This window comes from Stylophora pistillata, chromosome 2, assembly GCF_964205215.1.
Source record: "Stylophora pistillata chromosome 2, jaStyPist1.2, whole genome shotgun sequence".
Classification (NCBI taxonomy): domain Eukaryota; kingdom Metazoa; phylum Cnidaria; class Anthozoa; order Scleractinia; family Pocilloporidae; genus Stylophora; species Stylophora pistillata.
The window spans coordinates 5,600,454-5,621,322 of NC_142520.1; the positions used below are offsets into that span (position 1 = coordinate 5,600,454).

Below are 20,869 nucleotides of genomic sequence, written 5' to 3' on the forward strand. Positions count from 1 at the left end.
TAGCTCACAAACCTTCACCTCACTTTCCCGTAACCGTGCCCAGAGCCTTCATTATATACGCAAGGTGCGAGAAAAAGGGGAAGAAAACTATTGAATATATAGAAAAAAGGTTAATTACACAAGTAAAGAATGCGAGTTACATAATAGATACAAATACCACACACTACACATATCCTAAGGCCATCCACAGACTAGGGATTTAGTTGTACACAAGTATTTGTGATCGACCATTAAAAGTAATCGACAACAAAAAAACGTAGTCTGTGGCGCACGTTGGCGACAACTAAACTGCAAATTATTAGTTGTCGACGGCCTCATTTTTAGGCGTCTTTCTAGTGTGTGAAAACTTTTGTTTTAGTTGTCGACTACTTTTAGATCTCCGCGCTATTGTGTTAGCGGCTTTCCCCGCCGGCTTAAACCATGGAGGATTGCAGAAGTAAAATACTTGGTAAAGAAAACATTCTTATTGATCTTCCTTCTCCTCATCCCGTTCTTGGAGGTGGAAACGACACTAACGACGTCATTATTACAGCAGCTTCTGCCACTAATAAGTTTTGATGCAGGATATTTTATCCAGAACGACTGAAGGCAAATTTGGCGAAAAGTTCGTTCGAGGGGCTTTTGGCCAACGTGCCGTAGAAACTGGAATGACGGCGATTTTATCACCAATTTGCGAGTAGACAGGGTTACGTTTCTTGTTATTGTTGAAAAACTGACCCCTTATATTCACCGAGAAACGACACTGAGAATGAGGCAGTCCATTGATGTCGATGAAAGAGTTGGTATGGCATTATGGCGATACAGAGCATCCGCAGTAAGCTCTTGGTGCCCAACCTCCCGCGTATCATTTGCTAAATTCGTATTTGAGCGCCAGCGTGTGGAATCCTTTATCGGACTTATTTAGTTGTCGATAACTTTTACTGGTCGATCACAAATAGTTGTCGGAAACTAAAATTCCTAGTCTTTGGAGGGCCTAAGAGAGTAAAAGAATGCATTACATAATCCTAAGTTAATTATTTTGAATGCTTTCATGACAAGGTGGCGATGGAAAAGCACGCTAGTGTATATTATAGAAACCTGCGCTATGGCCACAAATCACAGACAATGTACTTACAAACCAACTTAAGGTTTGACTATAGCTTCAAAAGTTTTTTCGGAGAGTGCGACGATAGGTTTCACGCCTAAACGGAAACTCGCTACGATTTCCTGGTACACGGAGATCTACTTCGAGCGAGCATATACGAACGTCAAGGATGACACAGCGTTTTGGTTCCAGAGTAAACTTTATTCGTAGAGCACTCTGACATACATCATGCTAGAATCAAACTGAACTTGTAATCATCAGAGCTGTACAATGTAGCTGCTTATGAACTAATTGGTGTGAGGTGCTATTATTATCTAAATCGACCATATTTGAACAGTATAACAAAAGAAGCGGCAAAGGTCTTTGAAGTTAAACCAAAACTACTTAAATATTCCCAACTGTTTCTACGACGAAAAGAATTTCAAATTAAAAGAAAGGCTAGAATAAACTCGAGGTCATTAAAAATAGGAAACTTAGGTGAGAATTCACAGCTTTGATGTTAGAAATATACATGGAAATTACAATAGAGCAGCTTACAAAATAAAATGAAAAATACAATTAAAGTTTCCGCTTATCGAAGCAAGGTTGGTGTTAAGTTTGATCGTATGAAAGGAAATTGAAATCACGAGTATAAACTCAGCTGCCAACTACCATGAGAACTAATTTTGCCAGAAATATCATTAAAACTTTCATTTGCCTACAATCTCACTAGAATTTAACAAGACTGAAAAGTTAACGATGCAAAATCTATTTCCAAAATCTATTGTTTTTTTTTTATATATATTTTTAAAACATCGCAATGAAAGAAACTCGCATGAATTGAGAACGGCTAGAGTACCAAAAAGAAAACGAATAAATATGCTTAAACATTCACAGGAACAAATCGCTAAAGTCTCCTGTAACAAGAGATTGGAGACTGTTTTTTTTTTTCCTTACTATTGTTTTACCCGCGGCTTTTCTGTCAGTGGTCCATATAGATAAAATATTGTATCATTAGCTATTAGTAACTATAGTAAGATTCAAAACCTGCGATATTTTGCTTGACTATGCCGTACTACGATATTACACTTTCAACTATCGCTGTGATGTACAATGTAAGTGATGTGAGAGCACTTCAGACTATCAGCTTTTGCCTCCTTTCCACGTTATAAGAATTCGTCTAATTATTCATTAAGGGAGCACATGATCGAGTTCTCATGTTGTCCTTTCCAGATATCTAGAATCATCCTAATAATCTCAGGTTTGCCTCTAAAAGGGTTAGCCTCTATACAATCAACGCTAGGATAGATTAAAACTCTGCAGCTACATGGAGGTTTTGTTGGAGACTTTTTTTGTCTTTTCGCCGTCCTTTAGTGGCTCAAAATTTACTTTTCTCAGGGCGGCAATGGCTGTGGCATCCTCATTTACATCCGAGGGAACTACGGAAGTTCGTTTCGTGCTTGTCCCCTCGTCCATTGCTGGGAATATCGCCTGAATCCTTCTTGTCAGACGAGCTCTTATCTGTAAATTGCAGGTTAAATGAACCATATTGTTACATTTAAGGAGTATGTCACTCTAAGTCTTTTTGCCTTTGATTTTGTTTTGTTATATGATATGAATGGACGTTCAATACCAACAAATTTTCTCAAGCCATAGCGGAATTTGAGGTCATTCAGTTATCTGAAACTAATGAGGACAGGTACATTTATAAAATGTAATAGATGCAGTGTAACTACTTCCTTTTCTTCCCTAAGAAGTATTATCATTTGCAATATCAACTTTAAACTCTTTGTACGGCAAATCAATGATCTGTCTCGTGAATTGGAAATCCATGTCCTTTCTTCTTCCTCCTATTCCCCCATGCTCCTTCCAAGGAGATGGGAATTAGTTTGAAAGTGGAACTCTGCGCACTTTTGAAGCTCCACGCTCGACAGAATATGGAAATACATTGATAAAATTTGGTTATAGTTTGCTGCCATTGTCACGTCGAATCCATCTGTCTAAAAAGTTCGATCCAAGAATGAGCCCTGCCCAATAGGGTCTCGTTTCTTTGATAGGACGCGTAAAATAAAACATCCCGGTCTCTGCTTTACTTGTTAAAATCGATATATCATCGGACTTTGACAATTTTCTAATTGAACAATCACTGACCTCGCTGCTCCTCACGCAGTGAAGAAGAAAGATGAAGAAACCCTGTTAAATCGAAGAGATGTCCAGAATCTGTGTTAAGCTATTACGGTAATGCTAGATTTTTGCGAGAGCTGCACATCTTTTGAAGCATTGAGCTAGCGAAGTAACACCTCTTCTTTTATGAATCCATCAATATCTGATAAAACAAAACGACTTTTGAACTTTAATTAAGTTTGTCTCTACGCCTTACCTGTGTAGAGTTGAAAATCGTGAAGATGTAAGCGAAAGCTTTATGCAGTGGTGATAATAAACCAAATAACCACGAGATTCCCAGCAGAGGAATCATTACTACGCATGCCTTTACACCAAGTCTGCAAAAAAAGTTAGAATTGTTGTGTCATGATTATGACGAAATCTAATGAGCACCAATAGGTATATAAATCATATCAAGTTGAGTTATCGTTGTTATCGCTACGAACTCCAGATTCCGCTTCCCCCAAGACCGTTGGATTCCAGATTTTAGTTTCTGGAGCTGGACCTGATTCCTAGACCCTGTAATCCGGAAACCGGGTTTCCTTACATGGACCAAACTCTACCTTATTTGTTCGCTGTGTTTGTCTTTCTCTTGTTGCATCGTCGTCATTTCCTTGATAACCCGGCCGAGGATCAGAATGTTGAACTTAAAAGAAGTAAACAGACCTCTATGAGCCTCTTAAATTTTTTTCTGTTTCGATAACGACAGTCACAGTTATTTTCACTTACAAATTCAACAAGCACAACAAACACTATGAATATCCAGATCAGACCATTGGCCGGAGACATCCAGCAGCTTTAAGAAAAAAGAGAATAATTAAGTCATGAATAAATGCTTTTTTTGTCAATGATTACATGAATCTTAAACGAAAGTACTTTTGGGCATGCTAATATGGATTTGGTGCACATTTAGTGAGTCGATCATGCCTATTCTCCAAATTATTGACTGAGTTAATCAATAATTACTGCCCTAAACAATCTAATTCAAAATCGTTTAGAATAATTAGAATTTTTACATTTTCAATCTCAAAGCACAATAACAAAACGAACAAGTAAGGACAAAAAATAGAGAAAATGTTGAATTTCTAGATCTATTTGATGGCAAACAGCCGAAAACGTTTGGTTTAAACATTTTAATTATTTTTTTCCTAATCTTTTAGCCTTGTATATAGAATATCCTTTATTAAGCGAACATGATAGACATAGATCTAGTTTGTTCGGCTGTAACAGGATTTTTTTTTTCTCAATTCCAAAGAATACTTGTGTCAAATCAGTTCTTGTATAACTGAGTGGGATGACATTAAATCAGATCAATGAAACTCAACTTACTATTTATCACTCACAAAACTTTCGATCCCATCTTTTCCGGCGGCAATACTCAGGGACAGGGCAACAATGAATGCAGGAAAGGCCTAAAAAATTGAAATTCGAAACTTTTTGTTATCTGCCAAGAGCATAGTTTTCCTTTTTGACCTCGCATAGTTACCCTAAGCACCCCTAGTCAGAGCTATTCAGGAATGTAACTTGAAATATAATTGATACAAGGCTGTACCTGGTCCCGTGCTCTTGAACTCGGAGAGAAATTCTTCCCTGGAATGCTTAAGGAATATCGACGTACAAAAATAGAGGTGAATAAGGACCAAATAAAAATTGTTGGAATAATTTTTCTCAAGAACTAGGGGTTGTGGATAACTGAAGGGACGGCAGTTAAAACTCTTTATTAAATATTCTAATGTTCGCAGAGTACCTTACCCCATGAGATTCCATGACAAATTTTTAACTTGTTACCAACGTTATAAACTTTCACAACAAACAAGTAGAGGTAAACTCCCTCGATTAGCATCCAGCAGAAGGCGGCCATCAAGAAATACTGCACAAGGGCCGCCACTGTAACGCATCCTCCCTGGGAAAATGGAAAGCAAAAGAGAAAAGCTTTGTGTGTAATTCACTTGAATAGTTACACGAAATGATTGATTGATTTGCATGCGTTTCACCCTGACTGTTTGAAAATTGACCAATCGAAAAGCATGTAAAGGTTGTTTAATTTATAGGTAAATGATGGAGGGCTAATCATAAAACCGTTTTTTTTTTTAACCAGAGAGAAAGGGCAAAAAAATGACTTGAGACTGTTTGAAAACCCTTAAATCCCGTCAGCTTCATGTTCTACGAATACTAATATATGTTTTCGTTCAGATAAGTTTCTATTTTTCTTTTCCTAATTAAATTTATTGCTTCATTAATCTTTGTATCCATTGCCCCTTTCCTTATTTGGACTGTAATCACTGACTTTTTCAGGACTCTTGCCTCGTTCTTAGTTGCTCCAATCCCAGCAAGAAATATGACTTGTCCTGCACCAAGAGAGGTGACGAGACTTACTCGAATCTGAGATAAAGGTCCCCTTATGTCTCTGGCATTGCAAAAAAATAAATAAATAAATAAATAGATGAATAAATAAATGAAAATAGCAAAAGAAAGATCCTATAAAAAAGGTAATAGTCGACATTTTTCATTTCTTTTTCGCAATTTTTTTGAAGAGGAATACAAAAATAACACCAGATCTTTCCCTCGTCATAGAACTCAAAGAAACAAGGGAACAAGGAGTAACGCGGTTAATACTGCTCGGGTTCCAATGGTACCTGTCCTTTGACAGAACCAAGCATACTTGGAAAATCTATTTGATCATGTCTCCACTACTTTGACTAATACTGTATTCTGACTAACCACTGAACTCACGTGAGAGTGACATAGCTGATTATCGTCAATGAGATCCCAATGACAGAGAGAGTCAGCCCGACGTATGTGAGAATTTCCAAGGCCTTTTCGTCTTCCTTTTACGAAAAGAAAAATAAAAGGAAAACACAGCAAAACAAGAGAACAAAGATAATAAAAATACCTTGAGAAAATATTACAAAATCTGGATACATCGGATTCGCAAAGTTTTTAGTGTACTACACCATCTAATATAGTATTATAACATACATTTGCTCCGATATTCGAGCATGTCCTATCAAACAAGGCAGCTGTAGGCGTTATGAGGACACCTACCTCTGATATACCGGCTCTCTCTGGACCAGATGACGTGTCCAGAAGAACAGCAAAATGAGTCAAATGATTGCAGGTGCACTCTGTTTGGTGAGCATTACTAGATTTGACAGAGCATCCTTGTCCTGACCAGCCAGTGGAGCTGTGGTGAAAGGTAGTTACAGTATCAATCAGGGGAGACTCAAGTCATGCAAACGGAGCCCCATATGTAACTTATCAAAACGAACATTTTCGGCTGTTAGACGATGATCGCTAAGCACTTGCATGTATTTTCCTCTTCCTAAAACTACATGTATGCTTTCTCGGTTTGATTTAATTTTGATATGGGGACCGGCGACACCAGTCACAATAAGTTTTAGATTATTCCCACTTCATTAGACCAATGCTAGTCTCATAATAAGTGTTGAGAAAAGACTAAAGGAAATTTCAAAGCATATTTACCTCTCATCGAACATATTCCAGAACACACACTTTTTTTTAATATTTGAATTCTAAAATAGTGAAAGTAATAGGAACATCAGCAACAACAACATAAGCGAATTTCATTTCAGACAATCACAGAGTGACTCAGTATCACCTTGAAAATATGAAGTGTAGTGAATTTTTTAAGAAAAAAAAATCCTGAGACATGTTACCTTAACGTTTTTGAACTTCAAAGTTATATTTTCCTGTAGTCTCGTAGGGAGAGGAGTTATTGTGGCAGCCATAATAATGGAGTTGACTTCCCTATCTCGAGGCAATGGAAGTCAGGTTTACTAACCTTAAAATGCACGCTAATTACGAGTTTACATAATCAAGAAAAAAGAACACATTTAAATGATTCAACTGAAATCCCCCTCAGTATTTAGTGTCAAGAACGTTAATTAATATTTTATGCTTACAAAGTTGGCAAATGAATTCAAAGTTCAAATCTCTACGAGACCTGGAATTGTTACTGTTCTCTGTCTGGTTAGTAATAAATAATTGGTGGAGATCTCTGTAAATCATTCCAAGTACCACTGAACCTTGGAAAAAGATAAAAATTAAAACAATTTAATGAATTCTGGAATATAACGTTGCATCAAATTAAGAAAAAAATGGTCAACGAGAAAACACGGAATGTTGAAATAAATGTTCAAACCATTGTATAAGTTCCTCGGTGGAATGCTCAGGAAATTTTCTCCTTTGGGTTCCTCCAGATGAAAGTGGTGGCTTTCATTTTGATGGAAAATTTTCCTTACCAGAACATCTGGGGTAAAAGTGTAAAATATAATGATAGAAACAATAATACTAATAATAATACTACTACTAATAATAATAATTATAATTATGCGCATACAGAAGTCAGTCATCACAAGTTCACTCAATATTACGAGGCGCTTTAAGATTTTGAGATAAGGGATATCGCATTTAAGCGTTACCATAGTGATGTTATATAACTTTTAGTATTTAGATTGAGGATTTTACTAAATATTAATTACGTTTAGGACTAAGGCCTTTATGATTAGGAATTGCCGTAGTTCACTTAATATGGCGAGGCGCCTTAAGATTGAAACACGGGATATTAGATGTTTCATTACATTTAAGCATTTCCATAGTAACGTATGGAACCTTTAGTATTTTGACTGAAGTTTCTATTACATAGCAATTATGTCTAGGACTTTCATTACTAGGGTTCCATAATAAGGAATTTCTATAGGAAGTTTCATTGTAAGGACCTTGGTCGTTGCATTGATTGGTTACGGCTTGCCGCCCAATCATTGTTTAGGATATCTGGACATCCAGAAGTTTTTATGCCATAATAATAATGATAGCAATAATAATAATAATAATAATAATAATAATACTAATAAAGACAATAATAACAATACATGTAATAAAAATATTAACGATAGAAAATGAACTTCGTGTACAAAATTGTGCGTAATATCAAAGAACGAAAAAAGGTTAACTAATGCTTCCAAAATGAAGATAAAATGGTCAGGTTTTTGTCAAAAGAAATACAATAGTGAGAAGAGGAATATTGCATTACATATATGTCGCCCTTCAATGTTATAGTAAGGCTGTTCCATGCAATGAGCACCTTTTCACGGTCAGCCCTTGAATCAGTAGAATGATAATGTTGAACGCACTAGTTATCTTTAGAAAATGCCTTACCAAAGTGTACGCTGCTCATATTAAATTCATGTGTTGTGTGATTGAGGTTAAACTGTGCTTTTTCCAACACAGATGTCTCCAAAGAGGTCAATTCAAGAAACAATTCCTCTATCTTTTCCACCTTATTTTCACTTTTGTTGCGTATCTCTTCAGTATAATGATCAGTAATGGACCTCAATGAATTGAGCAAATCCTAAACAAACGGTAAAAGGGCTTAATTTTCATGAAGAAATGATGAATCTTAATGGTCTTATAATGTCCTTTTATAACTGTTACAGTCAGCATGTACACTGAAACAATAACTATCATATCTACTATTATCAACAAAGCGACGCACTTTTTTTTTTTTTTTAATGTGGGGATACAAAGAGTTTTGCGTAAAGAGGTTTCCTGATTAAAAATGATATAAGAAGCAAGAACTAACCTCCTGGCCATGAATAAAAAGCGATGTATTTACAAGATTAAAAACAGAATACCTCTTTGCGTAAGTCATTCAATTTTTGCTGCTCGCCTGTTTGGAAGAGACGGATAAGTAGCACTTATTATACTCCCTAAAAAATGGTTTATTAAATGAGAGAAAAGACAGTAAAATAAATAGTTTAATAAGTAAGGAAAACACAAATTGATGAGTGAGGGATTGAAATTGAGAGAGCGAAGGAGCTATCGAGTGATCGGATCGACTGATGGATTAATGGATAGACAAGTGGATGAAATTATAAATGACGAATGATTTCATATTGAAAACAAAGGAACGTTTTACATACCATTTCCTTGCACTGCACTGTTAAATAACGTTATCTTAATGGAGTAAACTTTGTAGAAGAGATTCCTCCAACAAAGTTTCATGTCAATGTTATACGATGGGCCATCTCTTTCAGCTTCCGTCTTCATATTAGTCCGTTTTCCCCAACGGTAGAGTCTGTCAAACCTACGAGCGCATTCTTGCTGCCATTGAAAAGATTGGCCGAGACAATGAGCGAAGTCCCTGCACCACACTGTACAATATCTTCGAATATAATGAGGGCATTTAATGTTCAACCAAAGCCGACCAGTTCCATTCACAATTCGCTGACACGTGTCTTTTATCCCCAGAAGTTTCATTTCTGCGTAGTCTCTGAAGCACTGCTGATTACCATGACCTAAAAAATAGTGGATTCAAACTTTAAACTAGAAGGAAATACTTGATTTAACCCAGCTTTCAATAATGATTATTTTTGTTCTGAATGAACATCCTTTTTGTAATTTTCATGACTGCCATCGTTCATTTCATTCTTTTTTCTCGATTATGATAATGCTGAAGTCATCAAGAAAAGAGCATAGAATTGTTAATTCCATTTACACTTACATCAGCTGCGATATCCTCAAGTATTGTTAACCTTATCTTTTAGTATCTGTAACTTCAATGCAAAAATTTTCAGCGGCAATTATCACACAACTCTGCTTTAAAACATTACGCCATCCTCCACGTCTTTATGTGTATTGCTAGAGCAGAGAACAAATGATCCGTTTTTGGCGGCAAATGCTTTGATAAAATGGGTTATTCTTATTTGTATCATACCAAAGGAGAATGGATGAATATGAAGATGATATTATTTAACAAATTGATTTAATATAAATATGTGAACAAAAAATAACACTAACAGAAAAAAACTGGACCCCTTGTCATCCCCTCTCCTCCACTTCCCCCTCCCGAAAAAAAAAGAAATAAAAAAAAAAACTATGACAAACCCCTCGATTGCTTTTTATTAGTTTGGAAGCTTTCGTAAAGGAAACCAAGAATTTGCCACGGTTTTGGAAATGACGATATATTTCGCAATGCAGTTAAAACATTCATGTTACCACATAAATGATATACTGTTAAGTCCTACATTTTTAAAAACAACATCCACACCTTTCTTCGACGATAATTGAAAATAATAATAAAAAAAAAAAAATTAAAAAAGGAAGCTATAAAGACCCTCGTCAAAAACCCAGTGAAATATAGAAATAAAATGCGTAGTACATTATGCCGCCAATGGCCTACTTAATATAAGGAGTTTTCTAAAAGTTAACAAGGAGGTTACCGTTGATTTTGTCTTTTCGTACTCACCAATCATAAGCGCTAGGAAGAACATCTTCCAGAACATTTTGGCTAGAGATCCCCTTAAGCTTTTAAGTATGAATTCGGCCTTTCTGCGTCTTTAAGATCGCCGTTTCGTTAAACGGTCTTTGTTTTGTGGCTGCGGGCAAATGTTAGACCGAGGCTAGATCTTATGAAAACCATGGAGACAGCAGTAACCAAGTTCGGCATGAGCTTTTTTAGCACATTATTCCTTGATGTTGTTGGGAATAAATTGACTAGTTGGGTTCGTATTTACTTTATAAATTAAGACAGTACAAATACATGACATGAAAAATTATTTCTTAAATCCAAAAATGTCATGGAAACCATCGGGCATCAGCAGGTGGCAGTTGAGGTAAAAAGAATGCTTAATTAAAGTGGACGTTGTAGTCTCTTCTTCATTGTAGAGCCGCCTTTTTCTCACCCCAGACACATCTTCCCGCTTAACTTCCCCTTAACACCGACAGAATTATTTTCGAATAAACTATTTTCTAACATGAAATAACGGATGACAAGTCATGCATTCACACCATTGTCTTTCCGGTATGTTTCAAAATTTTAAATCCGCCCGTAAATTGCTGATGTTTTTTCTTTCATGACATCGCCACCGACAGATGTGTAATGAATGGGGATTAAAACGAAACGATGGGTTGTCATCTCAGTTGGTTCCATTAATAAGAAAAGAGCCGAATTTTTTAGTTTGCATAACTGACATGAAGTTGAGCACGTTTTACTTCTGAAAAGTGCAAATTTTCTAATGAATATTTTATAATGTCTGCCTCTAGCCACGATGTATTTTCATTCTTATTTGTTAGCGATCATACCTGATACATCGAGAAAATATTATCACTTCGAAAACTTAAAACAAATACAGATCTTTCTAAAGATCGTTACGATCTTTCAGACTCTTTCTAAAACTATTGAATTAGTGTTTTACAAATATAGACCTCCAAAAGAGATTTGCAATTAGCTAACCTGATAATGGATGATGTTTGTCACAATGCTTTATTATTTTACTGACAGGAAAGGAATGTTTTGATGAACAAAACAAAAAACAAAAAAAAACAAAAAACCTTCAGATAAGCTTTAAGATCTTACCTTGTTGGAACGAAAGAAGAAAAAAAAAAAACCTTTTTTGTAATGACGGTGAAATGACAATTATTAGGCCAAGGAGAAAGACGAAAACCGGTAATTATAAGGATAAATGAAGACCGACTGTCGGTTGCGATAATTATCGTTGCTATTTCTTTTATTATCGTCAATCAACATCTGCGAATTCCCCAGTCATAAACTCATACGATGAACGAGGAATTTTCCCATATTTGATCGTGGAAATAAGTATCTTGGTGCGGTGTTTTCAAACTAAATTCCACAATTTTCATTTGACCTGCAGCTCATGAAGCAGTTTTGTCATATAAAATGCAAATATTTCTCACCTTAATCATACAGAAACATTTTTGCCATTTTACGCCGTTCCTGATTGCAATAATTGAAGTAGAAGGTTGCAAAACCATGATTGCAATACAATAAAAAGATACGAAAAATTCCTTTATGAAGTTCTCTATTGCCGTGAAAACAGGTTTTTGCCTTCTCAAATAAACGGACAGACGGAGGAACAACTCGATAAACTCCCTCTGGGAAAAGGCTTTCCTGGGGCATTCGCTGGCTGTGGGAAGGCCGGGATCTCAGTATTACGACATTTGACTATCCTTGAGACAATGCCTAACAACAACAAATATGGCTTCAACGTAGATTTACTTTGTAAGCACTACTGAACTAATTGGTTTTTGACCAAACTGAGTTTGGCCTAGCTCGAACTGACTGAGTTTGTCCTGGCCAGAACTGGCTCGACTAAAATGGCCACGTGTCTAAATGGTGACTGGACGTGAACCTGGCATGTGGAAAGAACCTACCTGGCATGTAGAAAGAACGTGAACCTGGCATGTAGAAAGAAAAAGCCAGTGAGACGCAAGATTTATATGAGGAAAAGGGCAGACACCACCCTTATAAAGAAAGAATTACAAGACTTTGCGAACGACTTTGTAGAAATGAAGAACGAATCCGTAGACACAAAGTGGAATATATTTCAACAAAGACTCGCCGGAATTATGTATTCCTGTATACCACACAAGTGTACTACCTCACGCTATAACCGACCGTGGTTTAATCGTAGCTTGAGAAGAGAGACAAGGAAAAAGCAAAGGCTCTACAACAAAGCGAAGAAATCTGGAAGCCAGTCCGATTGGAATGAATTTAAATTAGTCAGGTAACAATTACATAAGAACTTGAATGAGTCCAGGAACAATTATCTTTCTGACTTTCTCGGTGATTGCATAAAACAAAACCCGAAGGCTTTTTGGTCACACATCAAAAAACCTGGAAAAGAGGGTACAGATACCTAGGACCTCAAAGTTAGAAATGAAGTGTTTATCGAACCGAGAGCTAAGGCCGAAGTGCTCAATAGCCAGTTCTCCAGTGTTTTCAACAACGAAGAATCAGAGAATATCCCAGACCTTGGCGAAAGCTCTATCCCGACTATTGGAACAATAAAAATCACAACCCGTGGAATTGAAAAGCAATTTAGCGAGCTGAAGGTAGATAAAGCGTATAGCCCGGATGGAATTCCATCCTGGTTTTTAAAGGAAATTGCCTATGAAATATCACAGGTCCTTACTGACATATATCAAGATTGTATTCATACCGGGACTGTGCCTATCCAATGGAAACACGCCAACGTATGCGCTATTCACAAGAAAGAAAAGAAATCGGATCCTTCAAATTATAGGCCCGTGTCACTTACCGGCATTGCATCAAAGGTACTTGAGCATATTGTACTTAGCCATGTTATGAAGCATCTTTCCCGATATAGGGTGCTCACTGATTGTCAACATGGCTTTAGAGCGAAACGATCAACAGAAACACAGCTCATATGTACCATTCATGACATAGCAAGTGCTATCCAGTCTAACAAAACAATTAACGCCTCAATCATTGATTTTTCAAAAGCATTCGACAAAGTTCCCCATCGCCGACTCTTGAAGAAACTTCATTATTACGAAATTCGTGGCCCACTACTTAGCTGGTTTGAATCGTTCCTAACACAGCGTACCCAATCAGTTGTAATTGAGGGGGCATCCTCTGCCCCTGAAGTTACGACATCTGGTGTTCCCCAAGGAACAGTCTTAGGACCGCTACTGTTCTTAATGTATATAAATGACTTACCTGATACTCTTAAATCTACTGTTAGACTTTTTGCTGATGACGCATTGTTATCTGGGACAATTTGTTGTGATAAAGACGCAGCCGATCTCCAAGAAGACCTGTTTAGATTAGAAGACTGGCAACAAACGTAGAAGATGGAATTTAATCCTTCAAAGTGTAAGATCATGTGTTTTACAAGCAAGAGAGATCCACCAAAGCGAGAATGCGTATTCTGTGTACAAATCCTAGAAGAAGTGGAATCTCACCCTTATCTGGGGGTAATGCTCGATAACAAAATGAGGTGGTCACCACACATTGAAACAATCACATCTAGGGCAAATAAGGTCCTGGGACTTATTAAGCGAAACCTGTGGAATTGTCCAAAGTCAATGCAAGAAACCGTGTATATGACACTTGTGAGGCCAAAACTCCAGTATGCCTGTAGTGCAACGGACCCACATTACTAGAAAGATAGAGCCGCTCTAGAAAGGGTACATCGGAAAGCAGCCCGCTTTGTCACTGGAAACTACGATCGAACAACGAGCGTGACGGAAATGCTGCAAGACCTACAGTGGGTCACACTTGAAATAATGAGAAGACATGCAAGGCTCTCCACTATGTACAAGATGTGCCACGGCCTCCTGGATGGGGACTGGGGGATTATTTGATAACAAACAAAGAAAGGAGAACCCGAGGAAGCCACGAATTTAAATTTTTTGTACCGAAAGGACATAAATATATTTTTAGATTTTCTTCTTTCCCCAGGACAATAACTGAATGGAACAAACTCCCAAAAAAAACTGTGTCCAGCCAATTCCTCCGTATTTTAAGAAGCAAACTAACTTAAGTTTATGTATCGGTAGTTTTAAATAGCTTTTAATAACTTTCAATAGTTTTTAATAGTGTTGTATATTTAGTATAGCTTAAGTTATTATTATCTTTAAGGTGGCGTGATGTCCTAAACGATTTTGCCGACATAATGATATTTATATTTCGATTTAGATTTAGACGTGGATTTTTATACTCCGCCTTTTTCTTGTGTTTCTTGCTTGAATCTCGTTTTCAGAATACTCTTTTCGCTGCAAAAAGTAGATCAAGGACCTGTACAATTTGCAAAGTTATTCCAGCATTAGTTTCACACGAATTTCAGACTATTTTGCGCCGAAACACGTCAGACGAAGTCTACCCACGTGGAAGCAAGTACCTTTCTGCTCGAATCTCCTACCATCCAAACTCTGAAGCAAGCTTTAATCTCACTCGAATTGCTATCAGGGGAGATGTGGCACTCAATTCTGGTGCTACCGCTCTTTACTCTTTACTCCTATAGCTACCCGGCATGCGGGAAGAAGGTTCATAAAAATCATCGAGCTGTAAGCTACGACGTAAGCAATAAATGGTGCCATATTAAGGCGGTCGTATTACTCCCAAGGATTACAAACAACTTCAAAACTTGGATCACTTCGCTTGGTCCTTTCCAACAGTATTGAAGTACACTTTCTATCAGAGACTAGTAGCTCAGGGATAGAAGAAGGGATTATCGAAGACAATTGTCGCTGCATCTACGAGAACCTCGAACTTAAGACTGAACAGAAAGGCCTAAGGATAGCCGATTTGAACTAGCCATTTTCTAAACGAGCGGCGGTCTGGGTACAATCTACCACCATAAAGACTCTTAGGATCGTTTGGAGGGCAACGTGAAGGTAAACAAACATGGCGCACTATAACTGCAGTACTCCAGGCTGCACTAATAGTTACAGAAATGTACCTACCCCTCAGTATTTTAGAATTCCTAAAGACCCTGATATACGTAGAAAGTAAGTGGTTCTTTTGAGGAACGAGACGCTGAAATTCGACTCTACGAGTACGCGGATTTGCTCAGCTCTTTTCGATGGAGGAGAAAAACTTAGCACAACACATTTGCAAACCGACAGCTCCACGAAGAGAACTCAAGAGGGCCAGTTTCAAAGATGCGCAGAACATGGAGCAAACCAAAAAAAGAAAAACAACACTTGCTGAAATTGCTCAAATTACCACTGCTGTAATTTTCTGTTCACCTCTTTTATGTTGTTGTTTTCTTTCTCCAACGGCTGAATCTCTCCCTTTTCCTTAACAATTTCTTGTTCACTTGTTTGTATTCTGTTATATAATCTGTTTAGTTGGTCACTAGTAAGTACTGTTTGTATTTCCACACTGTTACTGGTGATAGCATTAACATTAATATTTTCCGACTGTTCTTGAAATTTAAAGTTGGCCTCTAGGCTCGTTGCCTTGGATTACTTCAGGTATTGGAAAACTTAGGAATAAGCGCTATAAGTTGTTATAGCAAGCCAAGGAAGCAAAGAGTGAAGAAGTATGGAGAGAGTACAGAAAGTTCAGAAATGTGGTGTCTCACAGGTTGGCAGAGGCCTCATATTGGAAAAATTAATTTAAGAACACCGCAAACAGCAGGGATTTCTTGAGACTTGTCAAGAAAGCTCAGCGGTTGGAAGGAAAAAAGAATAATATTGTTCTTTCAAAAGATGATCAAGAGAATATTACAATGCAAGACAGTACCAATGCATCACTCATGAACGATTACTTTTCTAAGGTTGGAGGAGAGCTTTTGTCTAAAATCCAACCAACGCAGGACAATTTTGACAAGCAGCACATCTATTGGATCATTCCAATTTTTGCTGAATTCTCCCTAGACTTTTCTAAGGTTCATAAAGATTTAAATTCCATGAACCGAAGGAAAGCCATGGGCCCCGATTGTGTTTCCCCAAGAGACTTGAAACTGCGTGGGGAATCTGTAGTTCTGGGCCTCTTACTTGTCCTTGAGCTTCGTTTGGCGAGTTCTAGGGTACCTTCTCTGTGGAAAACCTCTAAGATGCATACGGTCTTCAGGAAGGGTGATTCCTTAGACAGAAGCAGTTACAGACCACCACAGATGTTTAGTCTACCAAGTAAAATCCTGGAAAGTATAGCTTGTGAAAATAATGACAGCTTTATCCAAGAAATTGGCATCCTCAATGAATAAGAATGGGGATTTGTCAAAGGGAGATCGACATAAGGGCTCTTAACATATTTGACAGAGAGATGGAAAGTTGCGCTTGATAATGGAAAAATAGTTGGCGTTGTAAACATTGACTTTAAGAAGGCTTTTGACTGTGTTTCGCATGTAATCCTGGGTCTAAAGTTGCAAGCACTGGGATTCAGTGGACCTGCATTAGAATGGCTGAGAGACTATCTCAAGGAGAGGAGACGATATGCTATTGTTAATGAATGTGAATCCCCACTAAATGCTGTGAACTGTGGAATTCCACAGGGATCCTTTCTGGGTCCTAGACTCTTTTCATTCTATGCTAATTACCTACCAGATCAGATTAACGAGGGAGAATTAGCTTTGTACGCAGATGATACCACACTTTTTCATGTAGGCTCCTCAGCTGATAGTGTGTGTATTGCATTAAATCGTATTCTTGGGGACATTTATACTTGGTGTAGGAATAATAGGCTTAAAACCCATAGTGGAAAATCTGAGGTTATGTTAATTGCTAGGAAAAAGCTTTAATAGTCTCTTAGGACAAATTATACTTGGGAATAACACTTTAAATTACGTTAATACGACCTGCTGCCTCGGGGTAAGTATTGACTCCAAGTTATCTTGGCAGCTGCATATTGTTTCAGTTTGCAAGAGATGTAATAAAAAAGTCAACTACAAAAAACGCCTGAAGATTTTACCGAAGAAAGTTTTGGAAACTATTCATTTTAGTAGTGTTGTCCCTAGTGTTACCTATGGCATGTTAATCTGGGGTACTTGTTACCCCAATTTGTTATTTACCTTGAGTGAATACATTCTAAGGGCAGCAAAAGTAATCCATGGTCTCACAGACAGTTTTGATTATGCACGAAAACAAACAAATTGGCAGCCATTAATTAATGTATATATGTGTAAACTAGACTCACTTATGCACTCAGTTTTTTATAACCAAGCTCCCAAACTCATGTGTGAGCTGTTTCATAAAGACAAGCAGAGTTATCATAATTTAAGAAGAATAGAAAAATTAATTAAACTACATTATAATTAATCAATAGGTGGAAACTCTTTAAGTTATAGAGGTGCCACTGTGTGGAATATATTGCCAGAATCTTACAAAAAAAGAAGCCAACTCTTCAAGCTTTAAGGTTAAGATGAAAAACGATTCGGAACTTTTAGAGAAAATGAGCTTTGCGAAGGAGTCTTGTTTAATAACTAATAAGTGATCTGATTTTTATTACTATTAAACCACAAACATTTTTTGAGAATTTTAATGTAATGTTAACATATTTAGAGGATTTTAATGTAGTTATTTAGATCTTAGTGATTGCTTAGTTGTATCAAGTATAGCTTAGGTAGGTCCACATCGGTCTTTGACTGCCTTCCTTCAACCTACAAATCGAATAAAGTTGTATGTAGTATGTATTTATGTATGTATGTATGTATGTATGTAAAGCTTTAAAAAAAACAGCTCTATTTAAGCCTAAAGTACAAAGGATTCGATAATGCCACGAATCATCGAAAGGATCACGTAATCTGCGAAAACTGCTTGGCATGAATTTCGCCTTTTACAAGATTAATCAGTTTCGAAAGGCTCTGGTGGATATCAACTACACAAAAGGCCCTGACAAGTCACGGTTACAGTTTAACATTAATTACAGTTGCGATCTGATAAAAAAAACTGTTTACGACTGACTGAATGGGAACTGCTAGCATTTGCGCTTTGCTGAAGTTAGCAAAACCTCAGTTTCTATGTTGAATGTTATATATTTTTTGGCGCTACCTTAAAAAAATCTTATCGTTACATTACATCATTATCATTTTTGAAATTATTATTTAACAGAATACGAATGATTTTAAATCGTTTATTTTCCTCAATATGCCAAAGTATCGCACTCTGGGTTTTCGTCCCAAAATAAGTTTATAATAAAGGGATACGTTGCTCCCTGATTATCAAAAGGAAAAGATTAACGCTGCAGTCGGCTACCAATTACACACGGGACTCTTTCAACGAGAATTAGTTGATCTAGGGTGGTCAACATCACCCTGTCGGTGCAATAAGCAAGTCGTATTTCCTTTCCTAAAGTGCAGCTTTTTCGCATTATATTCATTTGTCATTAAATCTTTGCTTCTGCTGATCATGATTTATTGAGAAAATCTGGGGAAACCTCCTTTCCAGTCTATTAAAAACCCTACCCAGTTCAAATTAGCCATATGTCATATGTCATATTTTAGTATATAGATCCAAAATTATATGCAAGAGGTTTTCTCTGAACCGTCATTTCTTATTTCAGTCACAACGTTATGTTCAGCTATAGTCTTCTTTATGGAGATATTGCCGGTGGCAGTTTCATTTCCTTCAGAGCTTCTTTTGATATTGGTTCCACTGTCTGCGGATGGGAAGATGGAATGGAGCTCTTTTTTTAATCGACTTTTTATCCATAGGATGAGAACCAAAACAAAACAAAACCAAAATATCAGAAGCAAACTTCATGTTTCTCATTTTTTCCCTTAAGAGTTTAAAGATTAAAGAGCTCAGTAAGGTTATAAAGAAAAAAAGATAGAAATTGATCTTCCGGGAACTGTTCTATTTTAAATAAAGGGGGTAGGTTTCTAAAGAAACTGTGGTGCCGCGTCGATGGGGGTAACAAGGTAATTTGGTTATAGCAACTAAGTTGAAATTGTAAAGTAGCCACCGTAAAGAGGTAGAAAGATGACGTTTCGAGCGTTAGCCCCTCGTCAGGGCAAATGGCTAACGCTCAGACGAAGGGCTAATGCTCGAAACGTCAGCTTTTTAACTCTTTACGTGGCCAATTCACAATTTCAGCTTAGTTGATATAACCAAATTACCTTGTTCTATTTTCGGTTTTAACATCGAGGATCAGAAATTTTGAAACTCCTGAGTAATAATCATTGCTATTGCCAGGGACAGGCTCTGAGCATGAGAAGAATTAAAAATGAATGAAGGCCTGTCTATCGAGGGAAAAAAAAAGGTTAGAGTAACCTGGTGAGAATGAAAGCATGAAATGAAACAGTTAAAGTGTGCCTCCGTGTTTCTCAAGAAGTGCAGGAGGAAAATTATAAAGCCCTGTTGAAAAATTAGCATTGCTCTCGGTGAATTGAGTTTTTCTTTTTTTTCTTTTTTTTTTTTCATCACCGCGCCTAACGACAAGAGACAAATACAGATTTATTTCCAAACTTACCTGAGTTGAATTGAAAATCGTAAAAATATAAGCAAAAGCTTTGTGTAATGAAGACAGAACACCAAACAGTCACGTGACACCCAAGAGTGGAATTGTTACCAAGCATGCTCTGATGCCAAGCCTGCAAAAGAATGTTTACATTTCTCTAAGAATTTAAATCACCGAGTACACACGTTTTTTCTTGTAAAACGATTATTTGGAAAAACTTGGATATTTCTCTTTCGATGAGGTCGGCAAAAAACTTATGGTCGGTTATTGAATAAAGTTGAGTCATTGTTTAAATGTCGTTTCAAGCAATCTGCAATCTAGGCGAACCTTTTATCTGAGCGTTCATTTTCCTGAACAATGTCAACAGGGTTGGATGCTTACAGCGGAATGTCATTTATTTACCTAAATCAACCTACTTGAAGAGAATCACTGACAGAATCACACTAATTGTGTAAAACCACAGTTTGGGTTAGACCTCCCAACCGGCCCTTAGTTTTCTACCTGATTTTTTTGGTTTGGTTGTCCTTTGTTTGGTGCATTGCGTCATCTCCATGATAACTCGTACAAGGATCACAACGTTAAGCTAGAAAAAGGAGAAACATAGGCTATAACGAGGTAATACTGACGTTAGGATAAAGAAGAGAAGAGTTTAATCGCTTTTTTATCGGTTTCTATCCTAACTCCCCTTTTTTCCATCGTCGTCGATGCCGTTTGCATCACTGGCACTGTTTCCACCTTCATCGTGAGGGGCATTCAAATGCAAAGCTAGATATTCAAAATGATGTCATTGGTAAATATTTAGGAAGCTGCTATACGGTGTGCTCACCAATCCAATCAGTAAAACGAAGACAGTGAAAATCCAGATCAGACCGTTTTCGCTAGAAAGAGAGCAACTCGACAGACAAAACACAAAACAAATCAAGACAAAAAAAAAAAAAAAAAAAAAAAACTACCAA

At 37.1% G+C, this 20,869-nt stretch overlaps 1 protein-coding gene across 1 annotated transcript; it reads right to left on the reverse strand.

Moving 5' to 3' along the window:
- Positions 1-1,264: 1,264 nt before the first annotated feature.
- Positions 1,265-10,566, reverse strand: LOC148736818 (adhesion G protein-coupled receptor L4-like). The gene is made up of 18 exons (XM_088751027.1): positions 10,494-10,566; positions 9,169-9,543; positions 8,881-8,915; positions 8,405-8,597; positions 7,389-7,496; positions 7,191-7,272; positions 6,904-6,994; positions 6,710-6,759; positions 6,272-6,410; positions 5,960-6,054; positions 5,531-5,633; positions 4,974-5,129; positions 4,556-4,638; positions 3,956-4,022; positions 3,790-3,872; positions 3,444-3,564; positions 3,215-3,256; positions 1,265-2,584 (listed from the first exon to the last, which is right to left on the reverse strand). Exons 1-18 carry the CDS (start codon positions 10,528-10,530, stop codon positions 2,387-2,389), a joined length of 2,058 nt encoding a protein of 685 aa, XP_088607153.1. The 5' UTR covers positions 10,531-10,566; the 3' UTR covers positions 1,265-2,386.
- Between the last annotated feature and the right edge of the window lie 10,303 nt (positions 10,567-20,869).